Raw genomic sequence first — 18,166 nt, forward strand, 5'->3', positions numbered from 1 at the left:
AATCGTTGAATGAAGCGGGAGCGATTAGTGGATTAAAAACTGAGCTGTGTGCCATGCAGCAGCATCGAATCTGTGGTGAATAGCCAGTTATATAGTAGGGTGTTGGCAATTGAGTACAGATGAAGTGAGAAGACAGTGGAGAATAGTGTATTTTCCTCTTCTAATGAATTCTGCCTAGCCGTTTTGTGGTTATTTATCAATTCCTATTTGTTCTAAGTGTACTGCTGTGTATTCGTATCAATAAACATCATTTGCCATTGAAGTCTATTGACTGTGCTGAACCATACATCTGTTACATACGAAAAAGTAAGAATTTAAGTTTCTGTTCGTAACAATATCTACTACTTGAATCATAAAACAATCCATTCCCAACTGCTTCATTTTTATGATTATCCTGAGGATTTGGGGAGGTCAGTGATTGCAGCATTCTTCTATTTTTTAAAATCTAAAATGAATAGGGAAACCCAAGAGCCAGCCCCCAACTCCAATTATTGGTCCAATTTCCATTTCATTTGAAACTTTATGACATCTGAATATATCATCAATGACATAGGGCTATCACCCTGGCACCATCTTCAAGAAAGACAGCTGCTAACCAATCAGATTTTTCTATGTTTATTCTGTAAGTGCAATGTAAAACAATACTTTCATTTGCTGTGATAAGAAATAATTCCTGACTAATAAAACTGCTCTGACTAAATGAATGGCAATAATATGGTGGAAGAACAATTGGTTTTTGAAAGTGGCTTATCTTACTCTTAAAACAATACAATCAAGAAAAAAATTCAAAAGTTAGACAAAGAAAAAGTGTCCATCTTAAAATTACACTAAAAGTGGTTATTTATTATGCACCTTACACTATATAATGATAGTTTGTTATGAAAACTTTCAATAAATGTGTAAAGGTTTTTGCAGTTTTCATCTCATAATAAAGAATAGTGCATTTCATTAATTTTATGTCAAGACATCTCCTATCTTAAATATTAGTATTAATGATTTAGCAATATGGTCATACTCTGAAATATGGCCATAGAAATGGAAACAGTTTCATTTGGATGCATTTATAAAGTCAGCATGAAAAGTTTTGAACTATGTTAACCCTTATTAACCTTTTAAATAAATTAATTCAAGATCCTGAAGCTGAGTGCAATAGAATCTTGATGTAACAATGGAAAATATAGACACTCTAGTTTAAAACTAGTATATTTTTGTAGCTTTATACAGCAAAATATGATGACAACATGAAAAAATAATAACCTTCCAATGACAGCATTAAATCTTACTAATGGAGCAAGAAAAATTATATTATATTTCGAGAGTTTATTATGTCTCCCTTGCTATTGCTACAGAGTACAAGTACAATTTTTTACTCTCCATTAATTACAGAAGATTTTCCAATTCACTTTGGTTTATGTTTGCTCTTGAAATAAATTAGCAATGATTTTATGCCTTTCAGCTATCTTTTTAGGTTTTCAACAATCAGGATTAAAAAAGTTCCGACATCTAGGGTCCATTCAATCTTGCCATACTGTAAATAATGCTAAGATTAAGATTAATGTAAAGATTTTTTTTTTTTCGTTTCTTAAAATTATTCTTTTACATATTTTAAAATGTTTACTCTTGTAATAGTTTCATAAAAAATGCATTAGGTGAGGTGACCAAATTTTCTTTAGAAATTGTCAAAGAATAAAACTAAAATGGCTAATATTATTTTATAATTAAAGACAGCTTCTGCAAAGTAAAGTCATTGAGATGAGAATGATTTGCAAGAATCTTGGAGAGAATTAAGCAAGATTTTGGAAATATTTATATTACTGCATTGAAGAAAGACAGTCGAATCTCCATGGCCGAATGGCATGGCACTGGTCTAATGATCAAGAGACCTGAGTTCGAATCCCGTTAGAGACAATGCGATTAATAGTATATGTAAATACTTAATTCCTTGATTTTATGTTTTCCTTTATTTCATGTTCCAGAAGATACTGGACATTTCTTTAGTTTACCAGACAAGTGTTCTGGACTTTACTTACTGTCTCCAGCAGAGTATTCTGGAACTTTCTCTGCTTGTATAAAAGCAGAAGATTTGTCAGTTACTGTATTCTCAGTTCTGAGTTCAGTTAATAAATTTGTTTAGCTCTACCCCTTGTGGGTGTCATTGAGTTCTATATCATAGTATCTACGTGACAATATATATGATAATAAATACATTTTAAATATTTAATTAAACCAAAACAAACTAAAAGAAAATTTAAGATTAAGATATTATAAGATAGGACGGGGAAGAAAAACAAAAGTTGATTTGCGAGATACGCGGGAAAATAATGCCAGACGTTTCTTTTTGTATACCAATTTAACCTTTTTCTAATTATTCTTTCTATCAATACTAATATGACAAATTAATAAAGTTTCAATAAACAGAGTTCATAAATATGTAAAATGCATTGGAAATTGCCTAATAAGAAAAAAAGATAGATTAAATTTATTGGCACCCATATAAACCAACCTTTTAACGTACTAAAACATGAAATTTTTCCATGCAAAATGCAGGATAACTTTGGTATTTCATCATTATTTCTTTCTGTTTGTTTTTTTAAAAAAATTATACATACTTTATTTTTGTTTCTTAAAAAAAAAAAAAAAAAGAAAAGAAAAAGAAACCTGAATATTATCTGAAAATAAACAAAGTAACAATAGAAAAAAAACTAGCTAATAATAAAGGGTTCAGTTGTTGAATTCAATTTAAAAAAAATTCTTAATTGATTTTTAATTTACAACAATCTTTACATTTTTAACTAAAAAACATGCAATACTCTTCTTCATAAAAATTGGAAACAAATGGAATTTGCAACAAGACAATAAATGGTTCATTTTTTTTTTTGAGAACCATTATTTAAAAGATTAGATTTTTAATTATTGTTAATCTCTATTAATAATAAAGAAGAATGTGCATGCTTATGAATGGTACTAGCTTGAATGAAGAATGTAAATATGCACCTAGGAGTATTTTTTAAAAAAATTTATTAACTGAAAACTAAGCAAATTTTTGAAGTTTTTTCCTGATAATTTATAATACTATTACAAAACAAAAAGGGTTTTTGCACCATCTGAAAATAATAAAAACAATAATTAATAAATTATATTACTTATGGGTACTATGCAATTTAGTTAATACATCCGATGAGACCAGTTAGTTCGCTGGAAATATGAGTTATATTTAATTTCAGATAAATCATTTGGATATTTCATGTGATTCCACCAAATAGAACATTAAAGTTTCTTTATTTTAATTATTTCCATTGAGTTATTATTGTATGCTGAATCTTGTACAGTAACCAGACTAACAGTACAATTAAAAACAAAACTCTCCAGTTTATCTGTATTCTAGATCAATTCTTCGCAATGATGTAACTACTTTTTTATTCATTTTGTAAATAACACAGATATTAAACAGGATCTTCCTTTCTCAGTTTTTAACAATCGAAGTAAGTTGTATAATTAAATATTTCATAAATATTGAAAATAATTAGAATTTCAGGCCAACGATGTAATTTTTTATTGGAAATTGTGTGTGTGTGTGGGGGGGGGGGCAAAATTCAAAGAGAAGCATGCACAGCTATTTAATTCTAAGAAAAATTAAAAAGATATTTTTTTTAAATTTTGAAATGACATAAAAGTCCTTTTTATGCAATAATACTTTTAGAATTTCTCATAGGGAAACAATAAAATTCATTCTAATTTTTAATTAAAATTTCAAAAAATACCCGAACTGAGGTGCTTATTTCCATTCTCCAAGGTATGCATGCACAAAGTATGTAGCTGTAAATGAGACGGTTTGAATTGTAGAGCACTGACATACACACATTCTTTTTAGTAGTACAGATTTTTCTCTAATTTTAATAAACTTTAAGAAACATTTTAAAGTTTATTTCACAATAATATTTTTCATTGTTGTTATGAATTTTAAATCATCTGCATTGTTATTACAAATATTTTAATATGAGTTTTTTTGTTCACTATTAATAGACAGAGTAAATTTATTTTTTTTTCTTCTTCAGATTGTGTTTTATTGTTATGATGAAATTCAAATAATTTTCATTGTTACAATAAATACTTCACCCTGGGTTTTTCATTCTTTGTCAACATACGGAATATAATTTTTTTCTTTTTCATATAGTATAGATTTCTGTTCAAAATATGATTCCAATAATTTTTTTTTAAAGTTTTGCAGCAATTACAGATAAGGTTTAATTTTGAAAGCAAGCAATGACAAAATTTTTTATATGTTTGTAGATTTTTTAAAATTGCATTTTTTCCTTTTATAATCTAATTACATGTATAAAAAATATATTATTTTCCCTTTAAGCTTGAAGTTTGATTTAGTTTCTATAGTGAAGCATATTTTTTTTATAAAACAAAAATTCTCTATTTCACAAATTATGAAATTCATTGTCACATAATTACACTAAAAATATTAATTCAGATAATAAAATATTTAAATTCAGAAAACAAGTTATTTGGTTAGTTGAATTTTGATTATTTTCCCATTTCCGATTCAAATTTTAAGTAAGACAGAAGGAGGTGACGGATTAAAAATTGACAGATACATAACACAATGAACAGAATAGATATAAGGCTATAGATACAAGTTACTCATCCAAAAAAATTAAAAATAATTCACTGAAGGAACAAATCAATGGTTGGTAAAGATGGCAGGTATGTGAATTAGATCAAAGCAGAAAAATTAATTACTATAATATAAAAGAAAACTACAAACCCATCTCAAATTATTTATTATAAATACAGATATGAGAATAATTATGATATTAAATAATTTTAGTTTACTATGAGATTTGCAGAATCAGTTGACACAAATACAAAAATTTAAATGAAGAATGATGGAAAAGGCCAATATAATTTGAATTTATTGTATAATTTTACAGAATAAAGATAAATAATTTCAAAAATAAAACAAATCATGACTCTGGCCTATACATTGATTGTAAACTTCTGCAGTTAAAACTTTGGCAAAATTTTTTTCAAATTCCTACACAGTATATATTAACTGCTGCTACTTAAGTGAGTGATGTAAAGCAGAAACAAGGGTAATTTCATGACCATAAACAGTATTATACAAAGTAATGACATTTCTTAATGCATATGCACAGTAAAATTTATTGACTATTAAATATAGCAGTAGTTCACAATAAAATGAAATGAAGTATGACTTCTTGATCTACAATCAGATTATAGAGGGGAAAATGTATGTTTCAGGTACACCAACATTAAATGCAAATTACCACAAAATTAACAAAAATCAATATATGAGACAAAATAAATACAACTGTTAGAAAAACAAATGACAACAATTTTTAATAAAATACACATGTAGCTATGATATGAACAGTATTTATGATATAATATAAATCAAATGTGATTATAATATTTTTTTGCATGTTCATTTAAAATCCATAAAATATTATAATCCACTGAACAGGAAAGACATCTAGTAATCATCTAATGAAGATATAAAGTCTGTACACTTCAATGATATAGTAACACTGATTCACGAGAAAGAACTTAATGCACAATTTTCAATGGATATTTGACCATTTAAAAGGAATTTCAAAAATTATTTGTACACAAATCACATAAACGAATGGAAAATTTATACACATAAATTCCTCACAAATGAAATGAAATTATTCCTTATGATATATATACTTATGAATGTTCCCCTTCATTATGACCAAACTCTTCCAATTCTTTATGATGCATCTTTCTTGACAGCAAAGTCACTAAAATGTCCTCTTCACCGTCACCTAGTTGTTCAGCTTCTATACTTACATTACCAATGTTTACCTGGAATTAATTGAAACAATGAATACATCTTTGATATAAATATATTTCACAATAAATGTACACATATATCTGAATTGAGACTCCATAAAAAATAAAAATAATAATAAAAGCCTTACTGTTTAATAGTCGTGGACATTTAATTTATTTTGGAATATGTGTAAATAAGACAGTTTAAGATAAGAAAGTAGAAAGAAAAAAATTGATTAAGGGAATTTAATCTGTTATTTTCCCAGTTACTAACTTAGTCACAGTGCTGTCCTCATTTTCATTGTAAATTGATTAATTGTTATGATTTTTATTTCCTGAGAACTCCCTTTTCATCCCAAAAACTAAAATAGCATTGAAACCTGAATTTCTGAGGGAAGTGTCATATCAACATTTCATATCTATCTCAATCAAAATGTTTTTCCAAATTCCTAAGCAGTTTTCAACTGGCATATTGCATTACACAAATTTTGAAGTTGAAGTGCTGGCATCTTAAAATCCTTAAATTATGCCTTGATTTATTTTCAAAATAATGGAAGGAATTTCAAGATCATTATTTTATATTTTAATATAATTTTTAATTTATATCATAAGAAAAGTTTTTAACAATTCTTTATTACCAATTTTTTAACAATAATAAAATTATAATAATAATAAAAAAATAAAAAAATTTTTTTTCTTAGAAATTTAATTTTCTTTGTAACTGCGTTTTTAACATAAGCTAACTGAAACTTACTGAAATTCTTTTTTTAAATTAAACTGGGCTTTAATGGGTTAGTCGCATCTTGATTTGATTTCCCTTTCACATCAGAACTTAATTTTTTAAAAGCATTAAATTAAAAACAGTAATAATATTCCCTTACAAGAGGAAGTAGAGCCATGAAATATCTATGAATTTCCCACTTTTCTTTGCCTTTGCAGAAGTTGCGGAAAGTGATGGTCTGCTTTCGATTGCTGTCCTCAAATGCATTCAAGATGCGTGAGCCATACAGATTGATATCAAATTCTTCTCTTTTGTTCTAAAGAAAGAAAATAAATATAATTGTAAGTTTAAATAAACAGATATAATTGTATTCATAAAATGCATTGTTCAAAATTAGCATTATGCTTTATAAATCAATATAATCATAAAATCTAATATATAATGATATAAATTTCGAAGAATGTGTTATATATTGAGACGATATGCACCAATCTAAATAAATAAAATGCAAAATTCATTAACAGCTTGCATATAAACATTTTTTTGCAAAGCAGAAGCACTAGAGCAGAAAGTCTAAATGTAGAAAACATATATTCTTATGATTATAAATATGTAGTGTATAATTCTTCTCTTATTCCAAAATTTGCTTGAATCAGAATTATAAGAAGGACTTGAATAATCATTTTACAAACAAATTATCCTACTCAATCTTGGTAGGCCCATAAGAAACATTAATAAACTTTAAAAAAAAATCCATTAGATTAATTGAAACCACTTTAAATTCTAAAATAACATACTGATCATATAAAATACTGTTCTTTACTTAAGTGAGTGTAACATCAAATTTGTACATTTTTTGTGTGCAAAAATAAAATATTTATTCATTATGTTTCTATATATTTGGAAAAAAATGCAACAAAAAATAATGAATTTAAAATTGTTCCTGGTCTGAGAGCCTTATGATATCCCATTATATATAATTTTAAAAATAAAATGTTATACCTCAGACCATGATTGCCACTCACATCTGGAAAAAGAAATTCCCTGAATGTATATGCAACGTAAGAAGAAATGCACTGTAGCACATGAATGCAAAGAGCTTTCATGTGCCGGTTATAATGGAATAACAATACTCCAAAATTTTAATGAGTGGAAAAGGCAAAGAAAGGAAACAACAATTTAACATTACTTGAAACAATAGCATAATAATAGAAGGTTTATATTTATATACAGAAAAATAAAGTAATTTTTCTTTATTCATTGAATAAAATTTATTCAGAATTAAGCAAGACAAAATTTATATATTAAGGGGGTGGAGATATTAATTACTTTGAAATAAAGAAATTGAAGCAAATCAACTTTCTTTTTCAGATAATAATGCACTTTTCTTCAATAAACATGGATTTAAATAAGATGCAGTTTTAAAATATCAAAATTTTTGGATATGTGTTTAAATATTTTTTATGGTATTCATCATAAATATAAAGTATTCTGATAAGAAGCATTTTTTTTCCAGACTTGAATAGTTCCACTAGCAATCAAGTAGCTTGTAGTTAGTATTCCAATGTCGGATTTTCCCTCCAATCTTAGCTTTTTAGGTACAGTTTAACAAGAATGAAAAGATTTTCAAATGAAAAAGACTCTATTGGTTTTTTTTAAAGAAATGGCTGAAGAATGTTAAAATGTATGAGATGAAACTAATTTAGATTCAATTTATCCTGGCAAGTGTTCATAATAATATCATTCGTGACAGATCAAGGCAAAAATTTTTACTGAAATCTATATACTTTTTTATATTGTGAAAAACTTTTAGAGCATGCTTGCAAATACTGCTGTTTCTGCCCAGAGAGAGAATAGAACAAAATTTTAATATCCATTAGAAGAATCTGTAATTTCCAGGAAATCGGCATGTCTAGCTGGACTATCTTTAAATATTCTATACATTGCTCTTAGAGTAACATCAACTTTCCATCAAGTAGATTTATGTGTATTCTGAAATGCTTCATGGATTATATGTAGTCCCAAACAACTAAATCTAAAGTTTTATCATCATTTTTACATGAAAGTTCCTTTGATATCTTAACTTGACATATCCACTTTTCCTGTATTCCTTTTAGATACAAAATTCAACATCAATGATAGCTTTTTCTGAAATTCCACATAGTTTTCTCAGTTTTCCACTTTTGACATGATTAATAAAAGCCTTTTTCACCATGTTATTTAAGCTTATTATCTTCTTATAAAGTGAACAGAGAACAGTTCAAAATTTAATTCATGAATTGTAATTACCTGACTTAAAAATGATTAATAAGGATAAAATACAAAAGAAACAAAATTGCATTTCCGAAATTAATCAAAGACTGCTTCTTTTGAGCTAATTATTAAAACAGTTACACAAGCCGGCGTCTTGGCATAGGGGTAGCGCGTCTTCCCCGTGATCTGGGCGTCCTAGGTTCAGGCATGGTTGTTCTTCATCTGTTCTATCTGTGAATGTCCCCCCCGTAAAAAGGGGTTGAGCAAGTGAACGTGATGCGTGAGTAGCTAAGATTACTATTGTCCCTAGCTAGCGTGAGAGACGCTCCCTTGGCTTAAAATCGCTGACTTCGTGGCAAGTGCCATTATAAACAACAATAGTTACACAAAGTGTCTAAAATACTTTATATAAATCTTTAATTTCTTAAATATTCATCTTGTCGTATATGAAAATACAAAATACTATATTTAAATACAAAGATGTGTAGCAAAAAATACAGAATTTTATGAAATCGAAGGAAAAATCACCGAGGATTATATTTCAAAAAACAATATAAAAGTTTTCCATGATAAGAGCTGATCCTAATATTAACCTTTATTTAGCATAGTTCTCAGATGTAAAAAGTGTTATCACTGGCTCTTATGTGAGACCTAACAACTCCAAATGTTATACATGGGTATTGTAAACATTACTTTGTCCAAGGATTTTTGCGTAAAAATTGATTAATTAAAATAAATATCTAGGAATGCATAAATATATTACATATATTCTACTTAGTATGAATCTCCAAAGATTTTTTTTTTCTACAACTTTTTACTTTTCCAATTAAAGGGTTAATACAATCCACTCAGCTTTCCTCATATTTATTTTAAGTAGGAACACTCTACTGATGCCACTTATTTTCACATCATTATATTATACATAAGAATTTTTAAACAAATGAGTAAAATGTTCTCAATATACAAATTAGATAACTTGTCAAATTACAGTATTGTACATACTACAATTTTAAGCTAAATACAAATAAATACTTTTACACATACTACAGATTAGAAATCCTCGCACATATAATTAATATTGGTCTTGATTTGTGCATCATATAATATTTCCTTAAAACATTTTAACATTATTAAAAAAAATAACCAAAATAAATACATTTATAATGAAAAATAACAAATGAGCAAAATAAAAATAATATAAAATGAGCAAAAGTGTTATCAGATGAGTGCATATCCACACTGGCATCTTTGGAAAACATTTTAAATAAACTCTGTCAAAAGAACTTGAATAGTGTATAATTTGTTTATATAATCACTTTCTTTTTGTAAATGGCACATGAAATAAATGACTTTTTTTTGTGAATGTCACTAAAATAAAAATAAAAGCCTTTAAATTTTAGTTTTAAAGAAATTTTTTTAAAAATAGAATTAATGAGTATGTGCAACTCAGTTGTTGCAAACATGTTGGAATCTTGTATATTATTTTGTTATAACCTACAACAAGCATTCAAACAATTTTAAATTTAGTTCCCAAGGTAATTTAAAAATACTTTTCATAATTTTTAATTAGTTTTATGAAATTCTGTATTTTAAAACAAAAGATATGCACATTTCATTATTAATGACATCACACATTACTTGAACATCCGACATATAACATCCATTTCTACGTTCTCGAAACAAAACAAAAATATGATATACCAAAGTAGCAATTCACATCAGCATGATTTCTGTAAAGTCAATAATAACACAAATAAAATGTTAACTAAATACAAAACATATAATAACTAATGCTTACCAATCCTTCTAAAAAGGGTTTCATAGTACCTTCCCATGCATGAATTCGTTGAGAAATGTCTGAAGTTTGAATATATTTCTGCAGATCTTCTCTGAATAAATCACACTGCAACCTTGCTGCATTTGCAAAGCTGTCTTCTAGTTCTTTATCATCATATGCACTAAGTTCATCATCAAAAAATTCACCATCATCAGGAAAAATTGGTTCATCTTCGGCTATAAAAAGCATAACATTTAAAAAAATAAATGTTGCAAATTTCTGTGTGCACATGCACACATACATATGATATATGACCACAAGTGTAAGAAAGAATATAAAATACAATCATAAGATAAGTATTTGTTTGCATTATTTATCAATGATCTGCAGCAAAATGAGTCATTACACACAGCTCCTTAAGTCACAACATATGAAAAACATGATTAGAAACACATACATCACTGAATTGAAACAGAAAGATTCAAAAATTATTTTAAAGTGGGGGGGGGGACTAATTTCTCCAACATCAGTGTTAAAATTTGGTTTTTTAAGAAGTGTTGGTTATTTAAGAAGTGTGCTTGTAAAAGAAATAGATAGTACACACTTCAACAAAATCATGTTACATTAATATACTTTTAAAATTATAAAATTTTTATGTGACCCATTTTCAAAACTTAAGAGGGAAGAGGAAAAATTCATTTTACTATTTTCTCCAAAGTTAAATACTTAATATTAAGATGAATAGACTACTTTCTGAATTTTTTTCCCCTATAAGAAAAAAATGTGAACGTAAAATGAACTAGTGTTTTTCTCAGATCCTAGAGCAATATTAGACAACTCTTTATTTTCTGATAAAAAAATTCACTGACAGTTTCAATAAAAGATTATATTAAATAGATAATATCTAAAAATTTCCTTAATGATAGAAAGGAAATATTGCAACCGTGATTTTCTCATTGGAATTGTAAAGAGGATGAGATCCTTCTAAAATACACCATTTTAAAATTCCAGGTGTACTTTAAGAGCATACTGATGGCGATGTACACAATCCTAAATCATATAGGAACAAATTCTAAAGTCAAATGCTGAACAAGATTTTTAAAATTTATTCTGATCTCTGCATATAATTTTGTCATCGCAATTAAATTTTTAAAAAATCATACAGCAGAACAACACAGCTTCTTACGATAATTAATGTGATATAAAAGGATGGCTGGAGGATGATTATCTTTCTTGCAGTGACATTTGAACAGTTATCAAAATAATAATAATAATAATAAAAAGATGACGATAGCAGCCTAAAGCATTAAAAAAAAGTTTAGTTTAAAATTAGAACCCTTATACAAATTCAATCAACCTCTATGTTAAATCTGGAATCAGATTTGTCCCTAAAATGATATTATGAAAATATGGCACGTGTTTCAGCAATTTTAAACATCTATGATTTAATCCATTGAAATAACATACGTCTAAAATGATCATATTTCCTTAACTTAATTGAAAGACTTATATGTTAATATGGCTCATACCAACAATGGAGTCATTTTGGAACAAATGTGAGAATTCTGAACCATGACTAGATAATAAGAACACCTCAGCTGGAGCCCACCCCCTCCAATAAATTCTAGTGCCACATCTGAAAGAAGCAGGTTTTGATGGCAGATTAAACAAGTAGAAAACTTACATGTGAGGAAATATGGTGAAATCAGGTTTCAAACCTAAAAGAAACTTCCAGCTTTGAAATCTATAATACCAAGCCACATCTAGTCAATTTGTACCAGCATTTTAGCTCATGTGAGTGAGTATAGTCATTTCCATTATAAGGCTAATGATATATGCACAGGAACAATGCTGAAAATATTAACACTCACCTAGAGGATTTTCATTCTCATATACCGGCATTGGTAGTAGCCCAGGGTTATTTTCAATTACAATATCACGAGCTTCAAGTGGTTTACTTATAACATCTTCATTTGCAACAGGATCTGTGCATAATTATAACAGAAAAAACAAATTAAACACTTTCATTAAAAAAATATATATTTGAGCAGTGAATCTTCTGAGTAACAGATGCTCCAAATACAAAAACTTCACGAATGCGAAATTCACTTATATTTAAAAAAAAAAAAAACAATATTATGTAAGCTATCTTTTAATATGATCTTTCAATTTTTTTTAAAAAAATTATTTTTTTTTGTAAGTTTATAACTATTTTTATAATAGCTTTAAACACACTTCTCATAAATCATATTTTTGGAATCACTTGTTATAATATATACAGAATTTCTACTCTAATTGTGATACCAATTATTTACTAAATTGTTAGAAAGTGGATATAGTTCCAGTAGAAAAAAAGTTTTACAAGACATTAAAAATCATGCTATATGTTATCAAAAATAAGAAATACTTTGCAAAAAAACAAAAATTCCTCTAGCCTTAATAGTATAATTTAGTAAAATATTTTTTGTTCACTAATATTTTTTTTTTCTTTCTAAATTTCACATTTATGTGATCAAAATTTCTCGACTTACGAAAATTCGAATATACATTACTTTAGACAAATTAATTAAGGGAATGAAGTATGCTGACTGGATAATCTTCATTGAGGCCTCAGTTGAAATGGTTTAAAATAGCAATATTCAAAGCTTCATACTTTAAATAGAATTGAATTGCATATTATATATATATATATATATATATATATATATATATATATATATATATATATATATATATATATATATATATATATATATATATATATATATATATATTGCGTAATATATATATATATATATATATTACGCAATGAAGCAAAATATATTGGAATGTATTCACATTTCAAAAGCAAACATAATTATTGTAAAACACAAAATTTCATTTATTAAATGACAAAAGATTTATATTAAAATTTTTAGATGGTGAATTAAGCTGCCCAATTCATAGATTACTTCAATGAGAGAAAACAAACATGCTATTGGTTAAACATTCAAAGCAAAAAAAAAAAAAAAGTGCAGTAAACCAAAAGTTTTATTAATGCAGATGGTGTTCCTATTGGTATTCTAACAAAAGTAAAGAATTGCTAGCACAGCAGTTTATTAAGTGTTAGTGAAAAATCAAGCTAAGACAGTTAAATTTCGAAGCATAGAGGGGTCAACATTTCTGTTCTTTGAATTTCTCTGACATTTTTTGGATGTTTCTAATATCTTCGTAAAAATGTTGCTTTAATTATTGCATAATATGAATACTTTTTTTTCAAACTTAATTTTTTTTAACTAAAATTACTATAAAATAAAGTTTAATTCTCAGAAGAAAAAAAAAGTAAAAACTTCATTTTCATTTAATGAATTTTAGATAAGCTTTAATTACACAAAACTCTTCCCCCACCTTTTTTTTGCAAATATATTAACAATTACTACAAAATACATGCCCATCTAGACCAACTTTTAGCAAACCAGTCATATCTCAGAACTGTTAGTAAAATTTACTCACAAAATACGCAGGACAAAAATATATGCACGTTGTCGAAATGCCTAAGAATAAAATTATTTGTTTCCTTCCAGTGGAGTCTCCTCTATTCATACTGTTTACCAATATGCCAATCAAAACTAAACAATAATTTTACCGAAAAAAATCATTTACAGATACATAATTAAATCTCTGCATCAAAATAAGAAAAATTAGTCAACGAAATTAAAATTGAGTTGACTTTTAACCCAAATGTTTGTATACTGGCTCATTGCGTAACCCATAAAATATAGAAAAGAAAATGGAAAACTGGACCGTATCGACTTTTTTGCACAAAAAGAAAAATGTTTTAAAGGTATAAATTACAAGAGGCATGTGTACTTATAATGTATAAAACAAATTAAATTATGTATTTAATATTATTTTTAAATTATAGAACATTTTAAATGAATGCAACATAATGGATGCTATGCAATAACGTCCATAGCATCCATTCATTTGAAAAACTTAGTAATGACATATATATCTTTTTAAATAAAAGAGACCCATTAAAGCTTAAAATCATAACAGTAACAGGTGCAAGGCTGTAGTTAGGCTGTCTTTTCAAGGGGTACGTAAAACCATTTTTCACTAATAATGTCGATAGTTTGAAGTTCTGCGTGGGGGGGGGGGATCGGCGGAAATACAAAATATTTATACATATATGTAATAAATCCGACATGGTGGTTAATCTTTTTCTTCCAAAGTCTATTTTAGACTATCAGTAAAAGTTTAATTTTCATTAGTTGCTGATGATGTTTCATTCAATTTATGAAAAAATAGCAGAAAAATATCATGCTCAATAAAAATTGTCAATTTATAAAATTTTTTTCCAGTTTTGAAATAAATTTCCTTGACTTTTCCTGCCCCCCCCCCCCGAAATTCCCTGGCAATTTTTGGTTGTCTGGCCATTCTATAGCATTGGGAGATAAATTTGTTTTAAAAACTCAGTTAAACTGAACTTATCATAAAACAGCAAATTATCTATCAAAATAACAGCAGTTCTACTACATAGAGTTTAATACTTTCACTACGATAAAAATCATACAAACCATCTAAATTTGATTCAACTCCTTCAATATCAACTTCTTCATCAATATCATCATTTTCTTCAAGAGCTGCAGCATTTCCCTTTTCTTTTCTACGCTGTGTAGGAAAGAAAAGAAAAAAATTAACGTTTATAATTGCTGAATTAGAAACATACAAATTTATTAAGAATAAATACTTAAAGAATATTGTACTGTTAATATAAAATTTCATTTCCCAGTTATTATATGCAAAAGATTGAGTTTTTTTAAATAAAAGCCCAGTTATTATATGCAAAGAAAAGTTTTGAATTTTTTTTAAAAAATCCTAACATTGTGATTTCATTGAGATTCAAAAGTAATCTAGATTCCTAAGCATTCTTGATTGTTTGCAAATAAATTTAAGTTGTTAAAAGAAGGAAAGAGGTCAGTAATACCATCTTTTATGTCAGAAAAAGAAATATAAGCATATACCACATAAACTTCAGCTTAGAACATTGAACCTAGAAACAAAGTTTTGCTTTATGCAAGACTGATATTTTTAGTTAATTTTCCAATTTAGGGGGAAATTAATCAATATTAATAAGTACTGTGGCATAAACATTAGGAGATTTGGATGAGATACAAGTTTTACAATTTTATATGGATTATCAAAAATTTGAACAAGTATCCATCACAAATTATTTTTCAAACTCGAAGAAAATTATAAATGATTGGAAAAAAAGAAATTTCTCCATTAATTATGAAAGTAAGCATACATTTCCAAATTCGTAGGAATTTCTATTTAGTTCAAACTTAAGAAATAAATTAATGAAATGATAACTTGTATATATTTTTTATATTATAAAAAATAATAACATACCTGATTAATATTTGAAAGACTTGCTTGTAGACTTCGAAATTTATTAAATAAATCATTATGGTTTTGAAAAGCACGCACTTCAAAAGAATGAGGCGAAGAAGATTTGGGATATTTTCGATCCATGGAAAAAACTGGAAAAGAAATATTTATTAAATATATGCTAAGAAGGTTGAAATTATATCAAATAAATAAAAGAAAGAATCCAGAAATAGCAATTAAATCCCAATAAAACATCTTGAGCAATTTCATATCAACATTCAAAAATCTTCTCCACAGTAACTTATATATATTGGGTTGGCAACTAAGTAATTGCGGATTTTTTTTAGAAAATCAAAGACAATTTTTTCATGGAACTAAATAACTTTATTCTGTAATGTATTGCCCATTTTGATCAATGACCTTTTGCCATCTTTCAGGCAGCATCATAATCCCACGTTCATAAAACTTCTGGTTTTTATTAGTAAAAAACTGAATCAGGTACGGTTTGACATCATCATCATTATTGAAATTTTTATCATTCAAGGAGTTTTGTAAAGATCGAAACAAAAAGTAATCAGATGGTGCAAGGTCAGGACTATATGGTGGATGTGGCAAAACATCCCAACCAAGCTCCAATAATTTTTGCCGAGTGACCAAAGATGTGTGTGGCCTTGCATTGTCATGATGGAATACAATACCTTTTCGATTTGTCAATTGGGGCCGCTTTTCTTCAACTGCATTGTTTAATTTCCTTAGTTGTTCAATGTAGACATCAGAATTGATCGTTCGGTTGAGGGGTAAGAGTTCAAAGTAGACAATTCCTTTGTAATCCCACCAAACTGATAACAAAATTTTCTTTTGATGAATATCAGCTTTTGATGTTGTTTGAGTTGGTTCACCTGGCCTGCTCCACGATCTTTTTTGCTTGATATTGTTGTAAACAACCCATTTTTCATTGCCAGTTATCAGTCATTTTAAAAATGGATCCTTTTCATTACGTTTCTTTAGCAAATCGCAGCTGTTAATGTGTTGCGTTAAATGCGTTTCTTTCAGTTCGTGAGGAACCCATGTATCGAGTTTTTGAACATAGCCAAGTTGTTTTAAGTGATTTTCAATACATGTCTGTGATACATGAAGTTTCTCTGCAATCTCACGTGTTGTACTGTGACGATCCGAATCGATTATTGCTTTGATTAGGTCGTCATCAACTTCAACTGGACGACCAGAGCGTTTTTCTTCTTTGAGTGAAAAATCACCAGAACGAAATTTGGCAAACCAATTTTGACACTGCCATTCTTTTAAGGCTTCGTCACCATAAACAGCACATAACTTTTTATGAGCTTGCGATGCGTTTTTCCCTTTGCGGAAATAAAAAAGCAAAAATATGACGAAAATGTTCCTTTTGATTTTCCATTTTTCAACGAACACCAAACGAAAACTATGCAACTGATCAAAAAACTTTTTTTACTGATTGATAGCTGAATTGCCAACTATCAAATAATAAAATGTGTTTTACATTTGTACTACGTCTGCAAACCTAAAAATTCAACTGAAGCCATCTATGAGTGAAATCCGCAATTACTTAGTTGTCAACCCAATATTTAAAGATACATACATTCACATGATACACGTAATATATATTTAATTATACATACTTAATGAAGATATTTAATTAATGCACACAATAGAGAATATTTTAAGAAATATGGGGTTATTCAAGACTGACAGCAATGCCTTAATTTTAAGCCAAAATAAAAATGCATAAGATTCTCTGTTCCATTTTTATACATACTCACTTCATTTCATTCACTATGAATCATTTTTTCCAAGGAGAAATTGATGCATCAAAATCTCACATAATAAATTGAAATTCAACTTGTTTGACAATTTTCTCAAGTATTTTAACCAGGGTGAAAAGAAAAACTTATAAAAAAATAATTTATTAGCAATACTTACATGTTCGTGCACAAAAAGCAGAGACTGGATCAATAGCAGTACCATTTTTAGTCCTAAGTTTTGATGGCAAGTTATATGTATTTTTCTTTTGAATGGCTCTTTTAACCACAGATGACTCGTCTTTTGCTAATGTTGTTGCTTGCTATAAAAAAAAAAAAAGAAAAAAAAGGAGATTTTTAGTATTATATTTACATTTTACCCAAAAGACAAGAATTATATTTTTTTAAAAACAATAATGATAAAAAATTTTTAAAAATTAT

At 27.5% G+C, this 18,166-nt stretch overlaps 1 protein-coding gene across 5 annotated transcripts in view; it reads right to left on the minus strand.

Annotated features, from left to right (window-relative positions):
• Positions 1-4,836: 4,836 nt before the first annotated feature.
• The window catches only part of LOC129989189 (condensin-2 complex subunit H2-like), a 66,725-nt gene continuing 53,395 nt past the window's right edge, over positions 4,837-18,166 (minus strand). For all 5 annotated transcript variants that reach the window (XM_056097564.1, XM_056097569.1, XM_056097566.1 and 2 more), the window contains 7 exons: positions 17,907-18,048; positions 15,972-16,102; positions 15,137-15,230; positions 12,449-12,562; positions 10,599-10,813; positions 6,708-6,863; positions 4,837-5,859 (listed from right to left, as the gene is read on the minus strand). In XM_056097564.1, coding sequence (XP_055953539.1) covers positions 5,722-5,859; positions 6,708-6,863; positions 10,599-10,813; positions 12,449-12,562; positions 15,137-15,230; positions 15,972-16,102; positions 17,907-18,048 — 990 coding nt within the window. In that variant the 3' untranslated portion in view covers positions 4,837-5,721. The remainder of the gene's footprint in view (positions 5,860-6,707; positions 6,864-10,598; positions 10,814-12,448; positions 12,563-15,136; positions 15,231-15,971; positions 16,103-17,906; positions 18,049-18,166) is intronic.

The sequence above is a fragment of the Argiope bruennichi genome, chromosome 10, assembly GCF_947563725.1.
Source record: "Argiope bruennichi chromosome 10, qqArgBrue1.1, whole genome shotgun sequence".
NCBI classification, from domain to species: Eukaryota; Metazoa; Arthropoda; class Arachnida; order Araneae; family Araneidae; genus Argiope; species Argiope bruennichi.